Source organism: Epinephelus moara, chromosome 5, assembly GCF_006386435.1.
Source record: "Epinephelus moara isolate mb chromosome 5, YSFRI_EMoa_1.0, whole genome shotgun sequence".
NCBI lineage: Eukaryota > Metazoa > Chordata > Actinopteri > Perciformes > Serranidae > Epinephelus > Epinephelus moara.
In genome coordinates, this window is record NC_065510.1 from 35,757,876 (window position 1) to 35,779,664 (window position 21,789).

The 21,789-nt window shown below is 41.3% G+C and overlaps 2 protein-coding genes across 2 annotated transcripts in view; both read right to left on the minus strand.

The window, feature by feature from the left end:
* LOC126390887 (ankyrin-2-like) overlaps positions 1-12,473 on the minus strand; it is a 56,451-nt gene extending 43,978 nt beyond the window's left edge. The window contains exon 1 of the mRNA XM_050045382.1: positions 12,090-12,473. Within this exon, the coding sequence (XP_049901339.1) occupies positions 12,090-12,221 (132 nt within the window). The 5' untranslated portion in view covers positions 12,222-12,473. The remainder of the gene's footprint in view (positions 1-12,089) is intronic.
* Positions 12,474-15,422: 2,949 nt separating this feature from the next.
* Positions 15,423-21,542, minus strand: LOC126390934 (histone PARylation factor 1). The gene is made up of 8 exons (XM_050045457.1): positions 21,424-21,542; positions 19,211-19,394; positions 18,171-18,357; positions 17,885-17,983; positions 17,442-17,595; positions 16,531-16,618; positions 16,260-16,432; positions 15,423-15,749 (listed from the first exon to the last, which is right to left on the minus strand). Exons 1-8 carry the CDS (start codon positions 21,538-21,540, stop codon positions 15,615-15,617), a joined length of 1,137 nt encoding a protein of 378 aa, XP_049901414.1. The 5' UTR covers positions 21,541-21,542; the 3' UTR covers positions 15,423-15,614.
* Positions 21,543-21,789: the final 247 nt, after the last annotated feature.

A 21,789-nucleotide genomic window follows, 5' to 3' on the forward strand; every position in this document is an offset into this window, starting at 1 on the left:
CCATTCTAGTTCTCTTATAACTGCATGTTATTATAAAATAACTTCAAATCAAATCCTTAATCATTGATAAGTGTGCGTGCTTCCCCCGTCCCTCCCAACAAAAATCCTGCCCCCCCTCTCAGAAAATAGTTCCGACGTCCATGGTTGGCGCGGTGTGTCCCGTACTGTTGCCCCTCGTCAACCCCCCGTCGACTTTTTTTTTTGGGCTGATTCAGCATGTCGAACCGGCATCAGCAATGGTGGAGCAAAACAAACAGCTAAAGTCCAGAGGGAGTAAAGCAAACGTTTTATATACGCCAAGATTATTTTTCTTTATTGATTGAGCTCTTTAGCAGAAGCATTTCGTGATGTGTTATTGTTCATTGGCACACAGTAAGAATGCTTTGGTCTTTCAACATTGGATTATGTTGTGAATGTGCTAACTGGCTAACTTGCATCTGCACCTGCACTTAGATCGCACTTAAGTGTATATACGCAGAAATCCTGAGGTTAATTTCAATACCTTTTTAGTAACACTTTTTCAAGACCTTCCAAAAAAACCTTGAGACCTCATCGCCACTTCAAGCTGTCATTAGCAGCAACGCATCTTTAACTTTAACAGTTGTAGTTTGCAATTAAATCTACGGAGCACAAACATACAACAGAACTCAGATAAGATGAGAAGGATTTTTTATTGTCTTTTGCTCCTCTGTTTGGTGCCTGGACGTGCGCTGTCGCACCATGTCGCATGGCCCCGAGCGGCAGTCCGAATGTGCCTACCTACACATTGTTGTTTGTAATAGTCGCGAGTAGGAAAATAAATTATACATTCATGGATACTTTTTGTCAAAGCTTGAATGCCAAGAAAATTTAATACTTCATAAAATCGCGATTAAGACTTTTTAATACTTTTTAAGGGCCTTAATTTTCCGACATTTGATTTATCAACTTTTAATACTTTTTAAGACCCCGTGGACACCCTGTATCTTATCTTAAGACCATCTTCCGGTTTCCCCTTTTAAATGACGAACACAGACTGCCACTGTCTGCTGGTCTGCCAAAGTCGGCTTTTGTTGCCACTAGCTCCTTGACATCAATTTGGTGTGTCTGGGCCTTTACCCTAACCTTAACCATCACAACTACATGCTACATGTCCAACACCAACCCTTACCCAAACCCTAACCTAAACCTAACTGTAACCTGAACCTTAAAACCAAGTCTTGAACCTCAAGCAGGCCTTTGAAGAAGTGAGGACCGGCCAAAATGTCCTCACTTTCCAAAAATGTCCTTACGCTGTTGGTTAAAAACGTGCTTCAGTCCTCACTATGTAGCACACACACACACAAACACACACACATGCATGCTCATCCTTTCCCTATGATTCTAAACTGCAGCTGAACCCTGCATCACATGACTGTAACATGAGAAAACATACACAACTACCTGCCTGATTCCAAAAACTGTATCTCAAATTCTAATAAATGCAGTTTCCTGTTGAAAAGGTTCTTCATGTACAAGGTGAGTGTGTGCTAAAATGCCAGTTAAAAAAACAACTGATTTTGCACTGTATGATGTTGATGGTGCCACTGTATAGGCAGGCTAGTGTAAATATTCGTAATGTCTAAATTGATAGTTTATACACCATATCTGCCTTGCTTGTGAAGAGTGAACAAAATACAGAGCAGAGACAGTAATGGATTGGTTCACAGATATGATTTAAATGTCAAGTCATTTTGCAGCCTCTTTTACTGCTTAAGAAAGGTCAGAGCCATAAAGTATACAACATACATCTCTCTCTCTGTCTCTGTCTCTCTCACAGAACCAAATCACACAGAGTCAAATCTGATTGCGAGAGGACGAAGCAGACAGCTAAGAATCCAGATCGGACCACACCCAAATATGGTGCGTAATGACACCAAGACATCAGTGATGGTGGTGTGTGTGTGGGGTGGGGGGGTGGGCTGGAATGAGAAGAGAGGGAATAGAGAGACGCACTGTAGATGGGACATATAACCTTGATACAGTCACATGATATGCCCAGAGAGTAAGACGACTGGAGGGAGAGAAAGTCAAGACGACCACACCCTGCTGTAACTGAAGTAGTACCATGTCTACACACCAGCCAACACACAAATAGAAACATCTGATTCGTGACTTTGCTGATTTACCAGGAACATGACTTGCTCTAATCATCCTTCAGTGTCGATACAATATTAACGACCCTCCCACTTCTACAGGCAGCAGCCGTACAGGCAGACAGTACCACATTAACTGATTGCTTGCAGCTCTTGGTTTTTGCTATATTACACCACAGTCTTCAACGTCCTTCTGTCAAAGCAAACTGTGAGGAAAAATTCTAGAAGAATCCAAAAAAGCAGAGTAAGAATTCATAAATTCATTATTTATTATTTACTTCCTGCATCTGACGCCAGGTTTATGAGGTGAAATATCTAAAAGCTGAGTCAGTAAAATCCATGACCAATATCCACTGCCCTTCTGTCTGTGATACAGGAGGGTTGCTGTGATACCCGCTGCCTTGGAAGTGGCCGTCATGCTAATTTACAGCATTCTCTTTTCTTTCCTCTTTGAAGCACTGCCCAAGTCCCTTGAGGACACATGACGTCAGTTTGCCATTTCTGTTAATGAGATGAGAGAAAGACCTAGAAGCCACTGGAAAACAAATATTTCCATCAAACTGGCATCCCACTGCAGATGCTATTAATGCTCAGTAATATCAACTAGGGCTGGGCAGTATATCAATTTTATATTGATACCGTAATATAAAACTAGATACTGTCTTAGATTTTTGGATATTGTAATATCATAAATGTTGTATTTTTCTGGTTTTAAAGGCTGCATTACAGTAAAGTGATGAAACCTTCTGAACTCACCAGACTGTTCTAGCTGTTCTGTTATCTGCCTTTACCCACTAGGTCATTATATCCCCATTACTGATGATTATGTATTAAAAGTCTCATTGTGTAAATATTTTGTGAAACCACCAATAGTCAACCTTACAATATGTTAAGGTATTTAGTCAATTAATATCATGGTATTTGACTTTCTCCATATTACCCAACCCTAATATCAATACCATGGTATCAGGGAGTTATGGACCTCAGATTGTAGGAAGTGTGTGAAGAAGCCTGTAAGTTACTGGTTCGGAGGAGCAGTTTTTCAGGCCACAGGATCTGGCAGATGTGCAGGCTATGAGTTCAGAACAGTGGGCTACAACACAAAGTACTCAGATACCCACTGAGCTGGAATTGTAAGAACAAATAAAATTATGTAGGAGTTACAGATTTCTTGCCAAAAACTCCAAATTGACTTGTTTTTTAAGCACATTGTGTCTGAAAATGAAACAAAACTGAACTGAGCAAAGAATCAGATACTGTGAACAAAAGCAAACTGTCCATATGTGTAGAACGTATCTGCTTCATCTCCAGACCACATCACAGAGAGCCACTCAAACAGTGCATGCATTTGCAGTACCAGAGAAAAACAGTTTTTGTTTAACCACCCTGTCCCTGACCCACTCTTTGTGTGCTAGCATTGCTAAAAATGTTGGGAGAATGTATTTCCAACTGACGGCTGATCTCATCCAGCGTCAGATGACAAAGGGTATTGAGGCAGAAACGGATTTCACCTCCAAGTTGAATGTATGATGAATAATGAAGCGTGTGACCTAAAATTCGCAGCGGCACACAGTCATACCGGGAATGCTGAGTGATGCTGTCAGACGCAGAGAGAGAGAAATAACCGGGCAGACAATTAGTCAGACAGACAGACACAGTATAACACTGTATGTGTGTGTGTGAGAGAGAAAATAATCCAGACTAAAAATAACATTGAAAATATTTCATTAGGAGTCACAATTTTTAGTTTTGGGCTAAAACAAAACATGATAACACAATAAAAGTAACAGAAACTCCAGATCTAGATTATTGTTTGGGCATAAAGAAGGCATGAAGGTGGTCTGAACTAACCTCACTCTTCTAATTCTCCAACTGCAAGAGTTAAAAATTGCATCACAGCATCTTCCTCAGCATGTGGCAAAAGCAGTCTCCCGCTTGCAGGCATATATGTGTGTTTGGGTCTGTTTGTCTCTGTCTACGTGCAGCGCTGTGAGCCCTGCTATTCTCAACAACACAGCGAAAAGCTTTGATGTGTTTTCCTGTGAGAAAACCGTCACTTACCCAACTCAAACATGGTGAGAGGCAGGGGAGAGAGAGGGAGAAGGAGAGGAGAAATGTTAGGAAGGAGCTGACGAGAGCTATAGAGAAAGAGAGACAGCGGATTTACGTTGAAGGTGGTTGAGCTGAGCTTCTGAGAAGTCCATTGATCACCAACCGCGCCCTGCTCTCTCTCCCTCTTCCTGACGGGAAACAGAGTTATAAGGCCATAATGAATAATTAACGTCTAAATGCCTCCTACTCCCCCCAATCCAAAAACACCTGCCCTTTGTAGAGCATGACTGGCAAAGGATACAAAATCCTACATCATCCTTCCTTTCTTAGGACGCATTTCAATAATCTGTCCCTTTTTGACTTTGTCTGTGCTCTTTCGATGAACAAGCTTTCACAGAGATGACGAACTATGACTCATCAAGTGATGCTATCTCTGCCCTTCAAACATCCATCAGGGTAAAATGGGGCAGTAGGGGAGATGGTGTCAGATATAACTAGGCCACCCTAACTAGTTATGAGGTACCAAGACAGCCAAGACGGGCAGTCCAGTATACAGTGTCAGGAGCTGTTTGCACCCAAATATAGACATACTGATGGTCCATATAGATTTTGGATCTGTGACAGGAATACCAATGCTTTCTCACCACCCTATCACTGTTACACGGTATGGAAACTCATACTTGTTGCATGTATATTGCATCAGAGGTGGCCGACAAAGTGGCTCCTTGGTATTTGAAGGCCTGATGCCAAATATGGTCACTCTCTGAGGTGACTTTACCCAAGTGGGATATGAGTATTTCTGTGTCAATTCTTCAGGTCAGCTTTGTACACTACAGTAGACACGGTTCAGAAAAACTGACATAAGATTGGAGCTGCAATGATCTGATAACACTTCCTCCGGCGTGGTGATTCGGTTGGCAGGTAGAATGAAAAAAGTTCCTACATGAAACTGCTCACAATAAGGTCTGTAGATTATTTTGAGTAACCAGATCATGATTTCTGGAAAGAGACGTTGCTGTTGAGTTTTTCAAATGTGTTTTTTGGCGCTTTGAACACCACATGCCAGGCGTCATCTAGTTCCATCAGATTTGAGAGATGGCAGACATCTATATGGCCAATATCTCCAACACTCTGCAACTAACACCAAAACAATCTAGACTGATAAATAGCACTACAGAACAGGTAGGAGGAAAAATATATATTTTCATTTTGGGGGTTACTGTCCTTTTAATATTTGCTGTTTCTTTCTGTTTTATATCACTATAAATCCAATATATTTGAGTTCTGAACTGTTGATGGAACAAAATAAGACACTTAACAAACAATTTACAGACAAATCGAATAACTGCTTACTTGCAAAAAAAACTGCAGATTAATCAATACTGAAAATAATCATTAGTTGCGGCCCTTAAGAAAATAACAATAATGCTTTAATGATTATGCAAGTATTCCGTCAATATTTGAAAAAAACAAACAGTTTGAATAATCAACTAATTATTTAAGTTATACCATTACACCAGTTGTATATCTTTGGCTTTTGGAGTGCTGGTTAGATAAAACATGGCAACACTTAAAGTTCCATTGAAAGATGACATAATATCAAAAACAAAGAGTGCATACCAACAAATGTAACTGAATGGGTTTTGTTTTGTCAGAACTGCACTTTGGGACATTGTGGCATGACGCCATCTACTGACAATCAAGTGTTTCTGATGATGATGTTTCTAGTACAGAGTGGGCCAGTGTACTGGACGGACATATTTTGCTAAATCATGCCTAACTACAATAAACAATAAAGCAGTACCAAGCAGGTATTTCACAGGAAACAATGATTAATTCTTAATGGCTTTTGGTAACCATCAGTAGGAGGTACTGGAGGGGTTGACGTGCGGTCATTCACAGGTCTCTGTGTAAGCACTTATAACCAGACAAGTGCTCTAACAGCTCTGGTAAATACAGCTATGTAATGCTCTATGTATGTGGGTGTGTTTGGGTGATTGTACATGTACATACACCCTGTATAACGGCACCCACAGAGACCCCAATTGGTCAAACCATTGGACATCATGCATTGGAAGACAGCTATGACTGTCAGTGTGTATGGGTGTGTGTGTGTGTGTGTGTGTGTGTGTGTGTGTGTGTGTGTGTGTGTGTGCGTGGCTGTAGTTGTTCAGAGGTAATGTAATGAAGGCCATGGCTCCATTAGGACTCCCTTCCTGCAGAATCCCATCACACCACTCCCAGTGGAGAAACAGAGATAGACGGATAGGCAGGCGGACACAGAGAGGCAGAGGAGACACAGAAAGAGAGATGCAGAAAAGAGAGAGAGAAGAAAATGTCAAAGGCTGCGGTGAAATCTGACCTCCCTGGCACATCAGGATCTTGGTGTAGGGACCAGTGGTGGGGAGGAGTGTGGGGCAGACAAGGTGAAGAGAGAGGGAGGGGGGTATTTTGGAGGGAAATGAGAGATGAACAAGAATAACAGCCAACTAGGGTAAAGAGTCAAAGCCCCATTTTAAGGCAGTGAGAGGAAGTGAGGCTCTCAAGGAGGATAGATGGATGGTGAGCTGAAAAGCAAGTGGGGAAGGAATGCAGGAAGAGCTGTAAAATGAATGGGAAGAGGGGATAATTCAGTAAATTCACTTGAAAAGAAATCTTCCCATAAAGCTTGAAAAAGGTCAAACTGTCATGTCCTAACACAAGTCATGTCTAGATATAACACCAGAACATGTAAAACACTGACATTTGTGTTTGGAGATTTTAAAAATGATTTTTATTCTTATGTTCTGCAGGATTCATACTTATATCTGACAGCTTACATCTAAAAGTAACCAGCATGTCTCTCTCTACTGAAGCCTGGAGGTTCAAAGATTTCAATTACTGACATCAGACTGCAGTGGACATAAAATCCAGTCCTGAATTGATCTCTGCAAACTGAGCTCTATAAGTATCCACTATTCCACCACAGGAAAGTGGACCGGCACAGGCAGAGTGTTGACAAATTATGACGCAGTCTGTGTATTGTTCAAATAGAGGAGAAAGCAGACTGCGGGGAGGCAATCACTCAGCACCAGCCCGGAGCAGAGCGTAAATACCCAGTGACACAGGCTCAGTGAGCACAGAGACGCGGACACACAGCCACTTGGCTCAGAAGAAGCTATTTTTCTCCAGGACAATCACACGAGAGACGGGCAGTATTTTTAGATCTGCAAGTAAGAGCCTCACATCACACTGTGTCCCTCTGTCAGTTTCTCTTTTTGCCTCACATGCGTAGATCTGTTATTGCTGAGTTTTATACTCCATTTGAAGTTTCCTTTGCCAACAATTCGTGTTTTCTGACTCTACCACAGAGCCTTTACCAGCATATAGAATCAGTTCCCCCCAAAATCTTAACCTTACTTAACCTCTATAGGAAAACTCAACAACAATATCTCTATCTAGAAAGTGTCCTGTTTTGTAATTTAAAAACACTGGTGTTGACAATATTTATTGTAAAGGTATTTTCTGTCAAAGGTAAGAGAAAGTAGAAAATAGCAAGGTCTGCGGATTAGCCTTAGAAACCAGATTACTGTTTCTGGAGAGACATTTCTGCTGACATGTTCTATTGTATCCAACAAATAGAATCCAAACAATCTAAGGGCCTGGATGCAGCTACACACTCAGAAGAAGGTCGATATAATGGAACGTTTGGAATACAACAGCTACCATTACCCAACTCTACGGCTCTTTAAAGCTCTCTTAGCTCATTACTGAGGTTTTAACCTCCAGCACGCAAATTTACTTCACTGGTTTCATCAACCCTAATTTGAACAGCAGCATGACATGTTTTCAACAATAAAGCACTAATAAAACCACTGTATGCTACGTCCCCAGCACCAAACTGCACAGAGACAAATTAGCAGCTATAGCTGGCAAAGAAAGTCAAACATTACAAGAAAACAATACAGATATTTTTCCACAGGAGCTGGAGGAGACCCAAACTAGAGCTAAAAGGAAAATAAATATTAGACCCATATTTGTCAGGAAGCTAGAAACAGACTCCAAGTGAATGCTAATGTTGCTCTACTGTGTTTGTAAAAAGTCAAATGTCTGCTAACGTGTTAGCCAAAAAAAAACTTAATACGCCAATATTAGGGATGTCCCGATCCGATATTCGGATCGGTATCGGCCGCCGATACTAGCAAAAAACGGGCATCGGCATCGGATCAGACTGCATGGAAACATGCCGATCCAAGAACTCCGATCCAGTTTTTCACGGAATCCGCTCCAGGTTTTCCGGCCAGCCCAGCGCTCCGCGAGTCAAGCAGTCCATTCCAGTGATCTGCTCCAGCTCTTACTATCAATCCACCAGGCCAGCATGCAGACGGCAGACACACACACGGAGGATAGGAAGAGTAGCGGTCAACTTAGTTAACTGACTATTTGTTTTCTGCTCTGGTTTTTTGATATTTTTATTTGGTTTACACTCTTACTGTTTAAGTAAAAAGCACTGATGGCATTGTTTTGGGCACAATTAGTGAAATTGGATGGACTACAAAAACACTACTAAAATAACTGAAAAGGAAAGGTTGCATTGTTTGTTAAATGTCAACAATGCTTTGTGGTGTTAATCTATTTTTTATTTATTAGGGGGCCAAAGCACAAGTGTGTGGAGTCTTGCTGCTATTTTAATTTCAATGTTAGACATTTTAAAGATTTCTTGTGTTGATCTATTTTCTATTAATTAAGGGGCCAAAGCAGCCAAAGCAAACCAGCTATATTTTTTATTTAATGTTAATGTTCAAATTTAAAGTTTGTTTATTTAACCCTGTTAACAATAAACAGGTCAGTTTCTCATACCAACTGTTGTGGATCATTCTAACTAACCCGATTAAGTAGTTATTCTTGTTAGATTAATATCGCTTGATCAAACCTTTTCTAACATGACTGACAACAAAATAAGTGAATATGTATAATATGCGCTTGGATCGGATCGGTATCAGTATCGGCCAAAACTCAAGGCTGTAATATCGGTATCGGATCGGAAGTGAAAAAGCTGGATCGAGACATCCCTAGCCAATATGTCAGTGTTGTGGCAGCTTTGAAGTTCTTCTGCCCCTTAAGTCGCCAAAAAAGAGCCACAACAAAACTAAAAAATGGTCTGCTCATACAGGTGTTTTCACTTATCTGGCCTGATTAGATCTCTTGTCAGGACTGTGAGGGCATGGACCAACTGTGCTTGATGGGCATTGTCCTCATTCATTCATTCATTGCGCCTATTAATGAGGAACAACTTAGGGCACAGTCACACGTAAGCAAAATTAACACCAGCAAATATTCGGCTATGGTTCACTTCCATTCAATGCAAACAGAGGGGCAAATGAAACATTCGCTTCTGGCAGCAAAGCAAACCTATATCTTCACATTGTGGAGAGTTCAACTTTGGTGAACTTTGACTGGTGAAGTCACAGCCTCAACCAGTAGCAAGGAAGTATGTGTGAAAGAGGACATTGATTGTTGCTGTGTCTGACCAGCTCATATTTTGTATTGGCCACAAAAAATGCAAACTGCCCCACATGAGAGATGCTGCCTGGCTGGCAGTCAGTCAGGGGCAGGCATGGATTGTAAGAAAATGGAAAATGTACCAATAACATTATATTTCACTGCATTTCTTAGCAAGCTAGCTACGGTTAGTTAGCTTTCCACGTTCGTCACATCAGGCACTGCCCACATTCAGCACGAATATTACCTTGGCAGGCATTCACACCTCACCTGCAGTTGCTCATGCATGGCCACGCCCTATAAAAGTTGCTTAGTCGTGCTTAAAGCCAAATAAAAGTTTGACTTCACAGGTATAAAATTATAAAATTATTATTATTATAATTATTATATTGTTGGGCCCACAGAACAAGCGCACCAGAGACTTTCGCCAGTCAAGTGTCTGCTGCCGATCTGGTGACTAATTTCCAGTTTAGCCCTCCACTAACTTGAATGGGGATAAATTATTTATTTGTGCTGCTCTTCTAGACTTTAGAAAGGTTATCAGACTAAATGGATCAAATTCCGATAGCAAAACGGGTCATTTCGCGGGAGTTGTGACGCTTTTAATCAAACATATCTCACTGGCTTGAAATCCTGGCACTGTTCTTCAGCGACTGGTAACCTATGATGGTACATTGACATTAGTGACCTCACATAATTCCCAGCATATTCTCACCCAACTTCAAGCTTCTGGTGGGTGTAATGAACCTTTAAATAATGGTATAATCAAAAGGCAGTTTTGGAAATCAGAGTGACATTTTTTGGTATTTTAGTACTTTTGCCTTCCAATCTCAAATTCTACCTAACAGAGGCAGCTGAAGTCAAAAGGACAAACCACAGACAGATCAACCAGTAAGACTCTCTGGTGCCGCGACAAGGACATGATCATTCATCACCACTGCCACTTGTGATCGATCAATAGGGCCTATTGGAGGCACTGCTGCTAGAGACTAAGCATGGATCTCTGCAGTGGTAAATGATTACTCCCCTGCACCATCCCGGCACTTAAGCTAGTGTGCTACCTTAACAAATTTGAACCCTGAACTTTCCAAAACATCTCTAAGCCTTTACTGTGGATCAAAAGGAAGACATTTATTCTCATGTGCCTTTCATGGGACATTGATGTATGTTCAGGTAGAGAATGAACCTCTTTAATTGGTAAACAGAATGACTTTAAGCTGAAGTACAACTGTAATTGTGTTTACTTAATCGCGAACGCACCAACACCTGTTTGAGCAGAGTCGCTTTGGATTTCTCAATGCTAATAACACAGTAACTCCTAATTGCATCCAAGTATGTGAGCATCAACGGCCCCACCCAGAAAGAAGACACTAAAGTGTGTGTCTATGCGCGTGTGTACTTGTGTGTGTATATGTGGCACTACAGTCCATTACTGAAATCACATTAGGCTGAGAGAGTGCACTGAGACAGGAAACAACCATCTACCATCTCCTGACTCACTTTCACTGAATACACAAACACACACATTACATGATCGGATCTAGATAGTAACGCTGAACATTGTTTTTCTTGTTTAAGCCGATGCATTTACGACATAAACAGACTCATAGATATGAATAAAATAGGTCTGACATGTGATGAAGTTGTTTTGTGGAGAGGAGAGGAGAGGAGAGGAGGAAGCTGCATAGTAACACCAGAATTTCAGTCCACACAAGGTCAGAAATACCTACTGGCAAACCAACCAAGCCCATGAGTGGCTTGAGAGAGCTCATAGTGGAAGCACACACACACACTTTACCCATCAAGGCATTATTCCTAAAGAGAACCACAAACAAGCAGACTTTATACACAGTGTGTGTAAATATGTCAGCTTGTGCATCTCAGATAGAAGGCTAAAAACTACCAATGTTAGACACAGTACGCCCACTAAAATCCACAGCAGCCTAGTATCACAACTAGCCTACTTGCAATATGTCATGTTTGGGTAGAAGGGTAAATGGACACAACTCAAGGACCAGTAAATATGCTCCATGTAAACAGTAAACCTCCAGTGGTGTACGTGAAGTTGTAAACGCTCCTCGCTGCAGCCTGTACTAGTGACTAGTGAAGTCAGTGCAAGTCTGGTGGTGTTTATTTTGACGGCCGTAACAACTGGCTCTGTTGGCCTATCTGGTATCACCACACTCCTCTGCCTCTAAGTCTGTTATCAAAACAGATGGCATTTTCTCCGCAGAGAAGCTTGCTCCTATTAGCAGCTAATTTAAACACAATCTATGCAACATCTGAGAGAATCTGTCAGATAACCAGCATCGATGTTGCAAAGCACGGCAACGCCTTTGACTGCTCTCCCTGAACGCACCCATCAGCAGCGGTTCGGGCTGCTCGTTACACGGCTGACTGGGCCGGTCAATGCAGAAGAGTAGGCTGCGGACGGACACCCACCTGCCGTATACGGTTCTGGTGCAGCGGTGGTGGAGGTCCACCCTCAGGGGACGTGCTGTTCGAAGAGGCCATTTTCAAGTCACGGTCGGAGCCGCCGCCCCTGGAGAGGCTTCCTTCAGGGCTACTTGACATTCTGACTCGGGCTGCCTGCTGCTGCTGCTGCTGCTGGAGGCGACGCGGTCAGTCAGGGTCCTCTTTTTTTTGCCGGTGCAAGGTGGATCTCTGTGCGGGGCCTCAGAATCCACAAGGCTCGGCAGGGCCCGGGATCATTCTGCGGCGTCACACACAGTCTGTTATGAAACGTGACAAAATGTAAGACAGTGATTCTTCCAGACTGTCAACCCGAAAAGAGCGCTCCCTCCGTTCAGGGATGCTCCCCGTGTGTTGCTGTAGCCTGCGCGCGTGTGTGTATGTGTGTGGAGACGTGAACGCGCCTCAGATGCGCTTCCCCGAAACTCCGCAGGATCAATGCTGCCTTCAAGGACAGTCGGAAGCTTCGCAAACGCACCTTAATTAGAAAGATCAGTCGGAAACACTGTCATTTTCTGACACTCCAGTTGCAAAAATACGATCTGTAAGGGACGAGAGGAGCAGTATTAAATGGATGTAAACTACCGCGTTGGGTCTACAATCTACAATGACTAATTAGAGTAATTACACTCTTTGTTTGTGTTTAATAGTAGGCTATTTGTTATTAACATACTACACCATTTAAAATAGTTATTACACTGCCATAACAGGTTTTACTAATATCTTATTACCACAGTGACAAACAGCTCTGCTCCACTTGATCCCTACAATAAAAATCAGACCTATAATAATACATTTTGTGACTATCCCATGAATAACCAGTGGAACGTGAACGCACCGCGAAGCAGCAGTGCGCTCCTGTTTTGCTTTTTGTGTCCCCCACCCCTCAGCGCTCCTGCAGCAGCACTAAGTTAACAGTGAGCTCATGATGTCCCACGATTAAATGAAAACTGTAAGACTGCTTACACCAATAAAAAATCATCGAAGCCCAGGTACACTGGGGTGGGCTTACATAATGTGAGCTCCCTCTTTAGCAGTCTTACGCCCCCTCCTTGGCCTGTGTGTCCTCACTGAGCTACAAATTTAATGGGGGTTGACAGGGAAAAATCAATAAGGATGGAGACATTTGAAAACCAGGCAAGCCTTGGGTGGAGGAGGGCGTGGAGGAGAAGGAGGGGTTAGAAACCGTGTTAAACAGACAAAAAACGTGCCAGGCTTCAGTCTCTAAAGTGAGACTGGGTAGAATCATATTGTTCCAAGTCAGATATTATTTAATTACCTTCTTTAAATGTAAAAAATAAAAGATGAAAATGTGGGAATAAGGAAATGTTTACTGTTCAATAACTTATTTTGCATTTATCTATGTTTTTCAAAAAGCACATGTATGAAACATGTATTGAAGAGACTGACTTTGCAGAGGTGTTCCCCTGCCCCGCATTAGACCCTGGAGGTAAATCTGAATTCATGACTGCTAATTTCAACAGGCACTGTTCCTTTTTTTAAGATTTAGTGCACAAAGTTAGACTTCCTATGGCCTTAAAGCACTTTCTTCGTTTTTGGCCCCATCAGCACTGACAACTTGGGCCCTCTGCCACTGTAATGGTTTGATTTTGGACATGTAGGCTACTACCTTAGGTCTTGTGTAAGATCACCCAATCTGTATCAGCAAGCATCCAAAACACGTGAGTTAAGTTAATGAACATGTGACCAAATCATTGAGTATAGTACAGACTAAGTGCTGAAGCCTTATTTGAAATGTAGCTTTAGAAAGTAGCAACAGAAAGCAATCACTGTGGACATAAAGCCTATCACTCAGGTTTTAGTCATCTTTACACTAGTCCAGAGAAACTTTGTCAAAATAGACATATGCATTTTAATGGTTAGTTCAGGAGCATAGGTTGCAGAGACTTTATCACAGCACAGGGTTTTGTTGGTCATGCCCTAAAACCCCAGCAGTGTGGCCAGAGAGGAGATGTTAAACTACGGTACCAGAGGCTTACAATTATTGCATTTAAAAAAGAAATATATCATACGCAAGTCATAACTACAGAAAAAATAGGCATAAAAGTAAATGTGCAATTTTACAATACATGGAAATGACTGGAAGCGTGTTCATATTCTGCATGAAATTACTTAGGGCCATAAGCTAAGCTACTAAAATAAATAAATAGGCTTAGTGGTGCATTCAAAACAACTGGACTAAACAACAGCATACCTTAGTGCACTGATACTCAATTTATCTGGTCAACCCTGGTCGCTATATGGTGCAGGGTGGCCTGGATTCTTTGTGTACTGGTTGTAAATAAGGTGCCAGAGTGCATAAAAAAATCATTAAAAGAGATTGTTAAAAAAAAGTGCTAAGGCAGGATCCCCTGGACCCCCAACACAGATCTGGGCTGAGCCCCAAAAGACCTGTGTGGGTCTGCTGCGACTGGATTGTCTTCGTTTATTTATTCTATCTGATAAATATCATTAATGTTTGTTTATGAACCGGCTCCTGGCCTGCTGTCATTTTGCAAAAGTGGCCGCTATAGTGCAAAGCAAGTTGAATGTGACTGCCTTAATGAGAAAGTTCAATCTTCAGACCGACAACTGTGCTCATGAGTCACATTCATCATAGGCCATGCTCATGAGGGTTATCTTAATGTTTCCTGTATGCAGCAACTCATTGCTAATTATGTTAATTGCAGTTTCCTTCAATTTCATACAGCAAGACCCTGTAGTAACAGTTCTTATTTAAGTACTATATAACAAGAAACCAGTTTAAAGTAATGACTGAATACATGACATCTCAAGAGTCACAGTCATTAACATGTGGGCGACTTGGTTGGTTGAGATTACTGAAGTAAGGGTAGGTGATCAGACATAACCTGAGTGAATTATTTTAAAGTTACATCCTTTGACGTTAGTTGTTGGATGAAATGTTACATGGTGGTTAAAGACAACCTACTTTCATTTAAAATAAAACGCTAAAAAAAAAACCTAACTTCTCAGCTTTTACCCAGATCAGTGCAAATGATTGCTCACTGACTACTGAATTCATCTTAACTATAGGAGCTGATGACCTGAACCTTTATAGTAGAGATGTGTTTCACAAGCACATGTGATGCTGCTTTATGTATAGTTGTATATGCAACACTGCCCTCTGTTTCTACTGCATGGTATTACACCCAAAACACAAGCCATGCTGTATAGGTTTACCTATCACGGCAGGGGCCGAAGCAAAAAATTCTGCCATGATAATCTAATAATGACATGTAAAATTAAAAGCTACAGTATCCACCTTGAACACAGCAATCAAACTGGTAAATATATAAAAATACTTTATTAGACATCTACCTTTTACAAACAAGATTATCATTGAACTGGTTCCAATCAATGACAGCAGCACCAAAACCACCAAGAAACATTAACAGTGACAAACAACAGAAGACAAGGACACATGGTGGGGAAAGCTTATAAGAGCTAGAGCTGGTATGTACTTCTGAGTCTTTTTTAATGTGCGGAGAGTTGGTCCAGGTCGTCATGGCTGCGGCTGGAGAGATGGGCCTCTACAATTTCCCCAAACAAGTTTCTTTTCAGGAGGTTGTAGGCCATGGGCAGAAGTTGCCTGATAACCTTGTGGAAATACTGCGGAGAGACCAACCAAGGAAACCAAAGATTAATAATTTGTTTCTTCCTACTACAGTCTAAATGGATTTGCAACATTCAGGCATTTAAATGGCCTAAAGCATTGCTTCCATAACCTTTGGGCTTTTAAATCCCACAAATGAAAACAAATTTGTGTGGCAGAAATGTGTTTTTCTGTCTGTCATATCCTATTAAATCCCACTTTGCTACACTCAGATTCATTCTGTGACTCACTGGAGGGGTGCCGACCCCTAAAAAAAGCTATTTGGCAGGCGTTTGTGTTGACTGTTTTAACTTTACTCCTGCAAACCCAAGTGCATCTAATGACACTGAGGACGCACTGTGCAGGACTGAAAATGCTACAAACAATCTGGGAAGAGATTCATTTACCAAAACAGGCATTGGCATACAGGAAAGGAACCATTTCTCTGTTTTCTGAATATCTGGTTTCATGCAGTACATTTAAGAGGATGGTCAGGAAGCAGAGAGACACTATTTCATGAGACTCACATGGGATCCGTAACAGAAGAGGTCCATTCCTAGCTCATAACCCATGCCATAGTCACACTCGTCGTTGGCAAACTGAACAAACGTGATCATCTCCTGGAGAGGTCCAAAGGCTTTGACGCGCTCTTCATCATTCCGGGCTTCAGCAATTGCCTTGAGGATCTTCTTGAGACCAGCTAGATATGGAGGAGGGACAAAATAAATATCAAGTAATCACCCATTGGTTACATACCTGGTCAAAGAGAATAACTATATATACAGTATTTAAGCTCACCGTCTGTTTCTGGTAGTTCTCTGTATCCTACATCATTCTTGTCTACAGGTACAACGATGCCGGCACTGTGGAACGTCTTGGTGACCACCTATGGTGTGAGAGGGTAAGGGATTACCTGCTAGTTTCAACTTGGAACACAACACTTTGGTCAAACATATTTTTTGTTTTGTATACATGACTGCAACCACTTTGTAATGATATACCCACATTTTTAACAGCATATCTCAAACAGTTTTTTTTTAATCCACTGTGACTGTACATTAAAACCAATATAGGCCCTCTTTACACCTGGTATTAACATGAGTCCTGGTCAGACCAACAGGTGGACAGCTCTAAGTACATGTGTGAATGCACTAAACGCATCCTCAATGCTTCTTGATATCCGATTGCTAGGACCACATTCGGAGGTGGTCTGGGCCACATATAGCTACATTCTTTCAGAAATGTGTATGCGATTGTGTCCTGGGGCACAGTGAAGGACCAACTACTCAGCTGACGTCATTGCTTATTTGAAGTCCCACCAGATAAGAAAACTTTGTGTTAATGCAGTTACACAGACACAAAGCTGAAGGTCCATCTCCAGAGCTGCTCTCCTTCCGGCAAAGGGTCAGTTCAACATCTCCGTGGCTAGCATGAGCTATCACAGCAGCAGCTGTTAAAAGGATCCCAACAAACTCACACTGACAACGAAATGGCTCGATTCTAATCCAGGTGTGAACAGACTGACATAGAGCTGTCCACTTGTGATTGGATCACCCAAGAAGCATGTCAATGGATATTATAATTTCTAGAGGTATAAAGTGGAGGGTCTTTTCACTTTTATAATGTGGTAAACATAACTGTACATTGGATTAAAACACTGCAGTAGTTTAAATTTACAAGGTAGAAGACAGAATCACTTTGTAAGTTACCTTCTTGTCCCTCTGCTTCATGCCTTTGGTCTTCTGCTCTAAAGACAAGCCCAGAGTCTCTGCTCTGTCCCTCAGCTTTGTCTCCAAGGTCTCCAAAGCATCTCCCCCTTCTTTCTTGCTGCCCCTCTCTTTCCTCCTCTTCAACAGATACAGGCTGATGAAAGAGGGAACAAAGGGATCAACAGTGGGTACGATGAGATGCATGGAAGGAGAAAGACAGTGTGAAAAAACAAAAGTCTTATTCAGTAGCATGAAGACAAAGGCACACACACAAGGCAAATGCTCTCTATTTCTCTAATGACTCATACAGATCATATTCTGCGGTATACATTCAACATTTTTTACTCATTGTGCAATTTAAACTTTCTTAACCAGGCAGCTAAATCTGATCACTAGTATAGAAAATGTCTCTGTATGGTGAATATGTGGTGGTTAGTACTCACAGGACAGCAGCAAACACATTGTCCCCCATCTGTGTGATAGTGCAGCCTTTCTTGGCTTCATTTTCTCCAACAAACACAGGAAGGGAGTCCGGAGTGTCTCTGGTGGATTTGGGGAACAATAAAATTACATAAATCAGAACTAATAATTCTTATGCAGATAGTTACCGCTGCTTCTATAGCATCAGCCCCTCCCTAGCTAGATGCAAGCTGCAGATATTTTATTTCTTCACCTAGAGAGAAAAAAGGTTCAAGCATTGTTTCACAGACCAAGCTGTGTGTTTTCTACCTGTAGTAGCCAATGTGATGCTGACTGTCTTCACTCCCCCGAAGGATGGTCTGAAACTCCGGTGGGTCGTATAAATACCTCCAGTGAAGGTGGAAGTTAGGCTGAGGGTTCTTGGAGTTTTTATGGGCTCCTGCCAGGATGTCAAAGGGACCAACCAGCTGCAAACCCAGAGTGTCTTTCAGCGCACCTGTATAGATTAGGATAAATAAAAATAATATACTGATACAGAGGTCGATTGACATACAGACATCAAAGTGCTTCAGTGCATTTGCTGCAAACTAGGCTTTAATGGAGAGTTTTGATGTTTACATTGATATATCTTGAATTTATATATGCTATTATTTGTTCTAGGTTTTAGTGGAAAAATAAAATAGAATGAACAAAACCGAAGAAAACGCAAAGAAATGTTCAAGAAACCATATTCTTCAAGTAGCGCCCCATTACCTTGGTATGGACTTGAACAACACAACTTATCCAGTTAAATATGTGAACAGGAAATAAGTCATATGAGAGAAAGACAGAGAATATCCAGCACATGCCTGAGAAGTGGAAATTATTGTTGGATCAAAATAATCTCTGCAAATTAAAGGTTTCTGGTTTCTGTATGTCACATGTTGAGATTTCAATTTTTCATTAATACACTTGGACTGTCTGACTGTGGGTCACACAAAATCATCAGTTTTCAGATGTCTCTTTGGGACGTGCAAATTGTAATGAGGGATTGCTGAAATGTTCTGACTCTTAATAGATTAAATGATTAAAGACTATTAGTAGCTGTCCTCTTATTTAGACTATTATGGACAGGCAGCACTTATACCCAATGCTTCTCAATGAAAAACTGGCAAATATAAAGGCATCATCGAACAAAGACACTTGTGTCAACAGGTATTGGGCTGGTTCTGTGTATGTTTTATAAGGAGTCTCATGGTTCATCCAGTTTTCTCAACGCCTACAGACAAAAAATTGATTAAATGTCAGATGCACCTTCTATCCTATCAGCATTCACATAACGAGATACACTGTTGGTGTGAAGAGCATACCACGGGGACTGTCAGGACAAAGCTCCTTGCAGAAGTCCCAGAAGTGGTACAGATCTTCTGGCATTTGAAGCTTGTACAGTTGCGCCACCTCTTCTCTTTGCTCTGAATCCACCTCTGACAGCGGCATGGCTATGGATTCATCAATACAGGCTTTCTTCAACTCCCCATTGCCTGTAGCTGACTCCTAAAGAAATGTATCGAAGAAAAAAACAACTGAGTTGCCAGTTTTATTTGGTATACTAGACTACAATGAATGTTTTTTAATACAACAGCCTAACAATAAACTGCATTGGGTTAATGTTATTGGGTATATGTAGGTCTTTCTAAAAGTCTGTCCTCCAACCCATTTATATCAATGAGAATAGTTTAAAAATCAGAAACACATTTTATTAGGAAGATAACAGGACTTAAGCCAACACAATTAGACAAGGATCACAGGGGACTCATATACCCGGTTGTTTTTTTAACCCCAATAGTGTCCCATTTGTACCAGTCACACTACAATAAATGAATGTTGCCAATTAAATCAGATATAGACACATGGGAAGAACTGCCTCATTACATATATGGTGAGCTTAAAAACACTTGCATTAACTTGAATTTTACCCATATCGCTTTTCTCATTTCACTCCTTGCCAATTTCTGTACCTGGATCCATATTTAAAATGTTAGACAAGCTTAAAAGTGAATACATGTGACACAAAAAAAATATCCAAGGATAAAATTTAGAAGGCTAATATGATCTCAAAACAGAGGAGGACTCAGTCTACATAACTAAAGCAACTACTATTGGACAGCTCACCTGAGGGGCTTGGTGACTTTAAGATGTTGAGACAAGATAGACAGATTGAGCAAAATTCAATATCCAAAGGTCATCTCTCAACAGTACTATTCCTGAGTAAAGCCCAATGGAAAACATTTAGGATTAAGAATAAATGAATATGACTAACACAGATTTCCCTCCAGCTGTACAGGATAATGATTTTAAAAGATGGGCAGACGCTAAGATCAACAAAACAAACCCATCATAGGTCTGATATATACCTATGAAGGATTTGTTATTCCTTACCTTTTATATTCCATTTTAATTAGATAGATAGATGCAAAGATGCACCTTACTGATCCTAAATTGGGACATTCTTTTAAAGTATGGGTGTGTATCTATGCATCTGAACTGCGATACTGAACTTCCATTTGTGTGTGTGTGTGTGTGTGTGTGTGTGAACATCTTACACAACAACAGTTTCTGTTGGGGTAGGAGCATTAACGATACCCTTAGAGGGTTCACACCTGAATACATTTACTTTTCCCCTCCATTATTTTGATGATGATTTAGGACATGTTAGTGTTGATAACTGAGCATGTGACTGTTTTAATTAACAAATCTATACGTTTTGTAAAAAAAAAAAAAGAAAGAAAGAAAATAAACACCTTTCAGTGTCGCACAATCAAAGTCAACAGCATCATAAACTAAAACTAATAAAATGACCATCAACACGAATCGACTCATTCTTACGTTAGTTGTAACAAAAATTATCCCTCATGAAGATATTTCTTATTATAGGCTTCTTGTGATCGTATTGCTTAATGCATACGCCCACACTAGCACTTATAGTGGAGTTGTGTTCAAAGCTTTGCACCTAACGTCAATACCCGTCAGAGGAATGTTAAAGGGACCGAGAACGTCTCATTTGGAGATCCTCTTATACAAGGTGAGGATCGTAATCTGAGAGCTGCGCGAAAGCTTTGCTAATCAATGTTAGCACTGAGGACACTGATTTATGGCCTTTGTTAGATCAAACCACGAATCAAATCAACACGCACCTTTTTTTCTACACCAGACTTGCCTACAAATGTTAGCCACCTAGCTAAATACTGCTAGTGTCCGTATCTCAGCGCTGCTGACTTGTGAAATACAACCAACGTCGAAACACTATATTATAACGTTAAATGGCTGTTTAACTTAGCTAACTGTGAACATCACCGAATATCGGCTCTGCGGTAACGTTACCAGGCAGCAGTTCTGCTGCCATGTTGTCGTCTGACCGCTGCTGCTCACACAGCGTGCCCAACAGTTCTGCCCATAGCGTTAGACTCAAGTTGCTTAGACGCCATTATAAACACACGCTGCACATCTTCTTGACTGGTAAAAACACCTTGCAAGCGGACGTTTCCTCATCCCAACAGAGAGGGTCAAAACAATATAATATTACCTGAATGGATTTGGGTTTTCTTTTTGCGCGCCCTGTCATTTTCTTCCTCTTGTCTCTCCGTCGCCTTCTTCTTCTGCGGGTCTGAATCGGCAGCAACTGCGCCGCGTTAAAGTGCATCACTGCCCCCCAGAGGCTGAGCCTGCTCACTGCAGAATCCCTAATGTAACAGACGTTTTTACTGAGCTGACCTGTACACACTGATACTGAACGGGCCCAACAGACACAGCCCCCCCCATTCAAATAACCAAAAATTACCTCAAAGGGACAAAAACAACTGTTAAGAGACACAAAACCACAAATAAAATGTATAAAGACTACAAAGAGATGCAAGATCACCACAGAGTCTGTGTATTCTTGCTCTCAAGT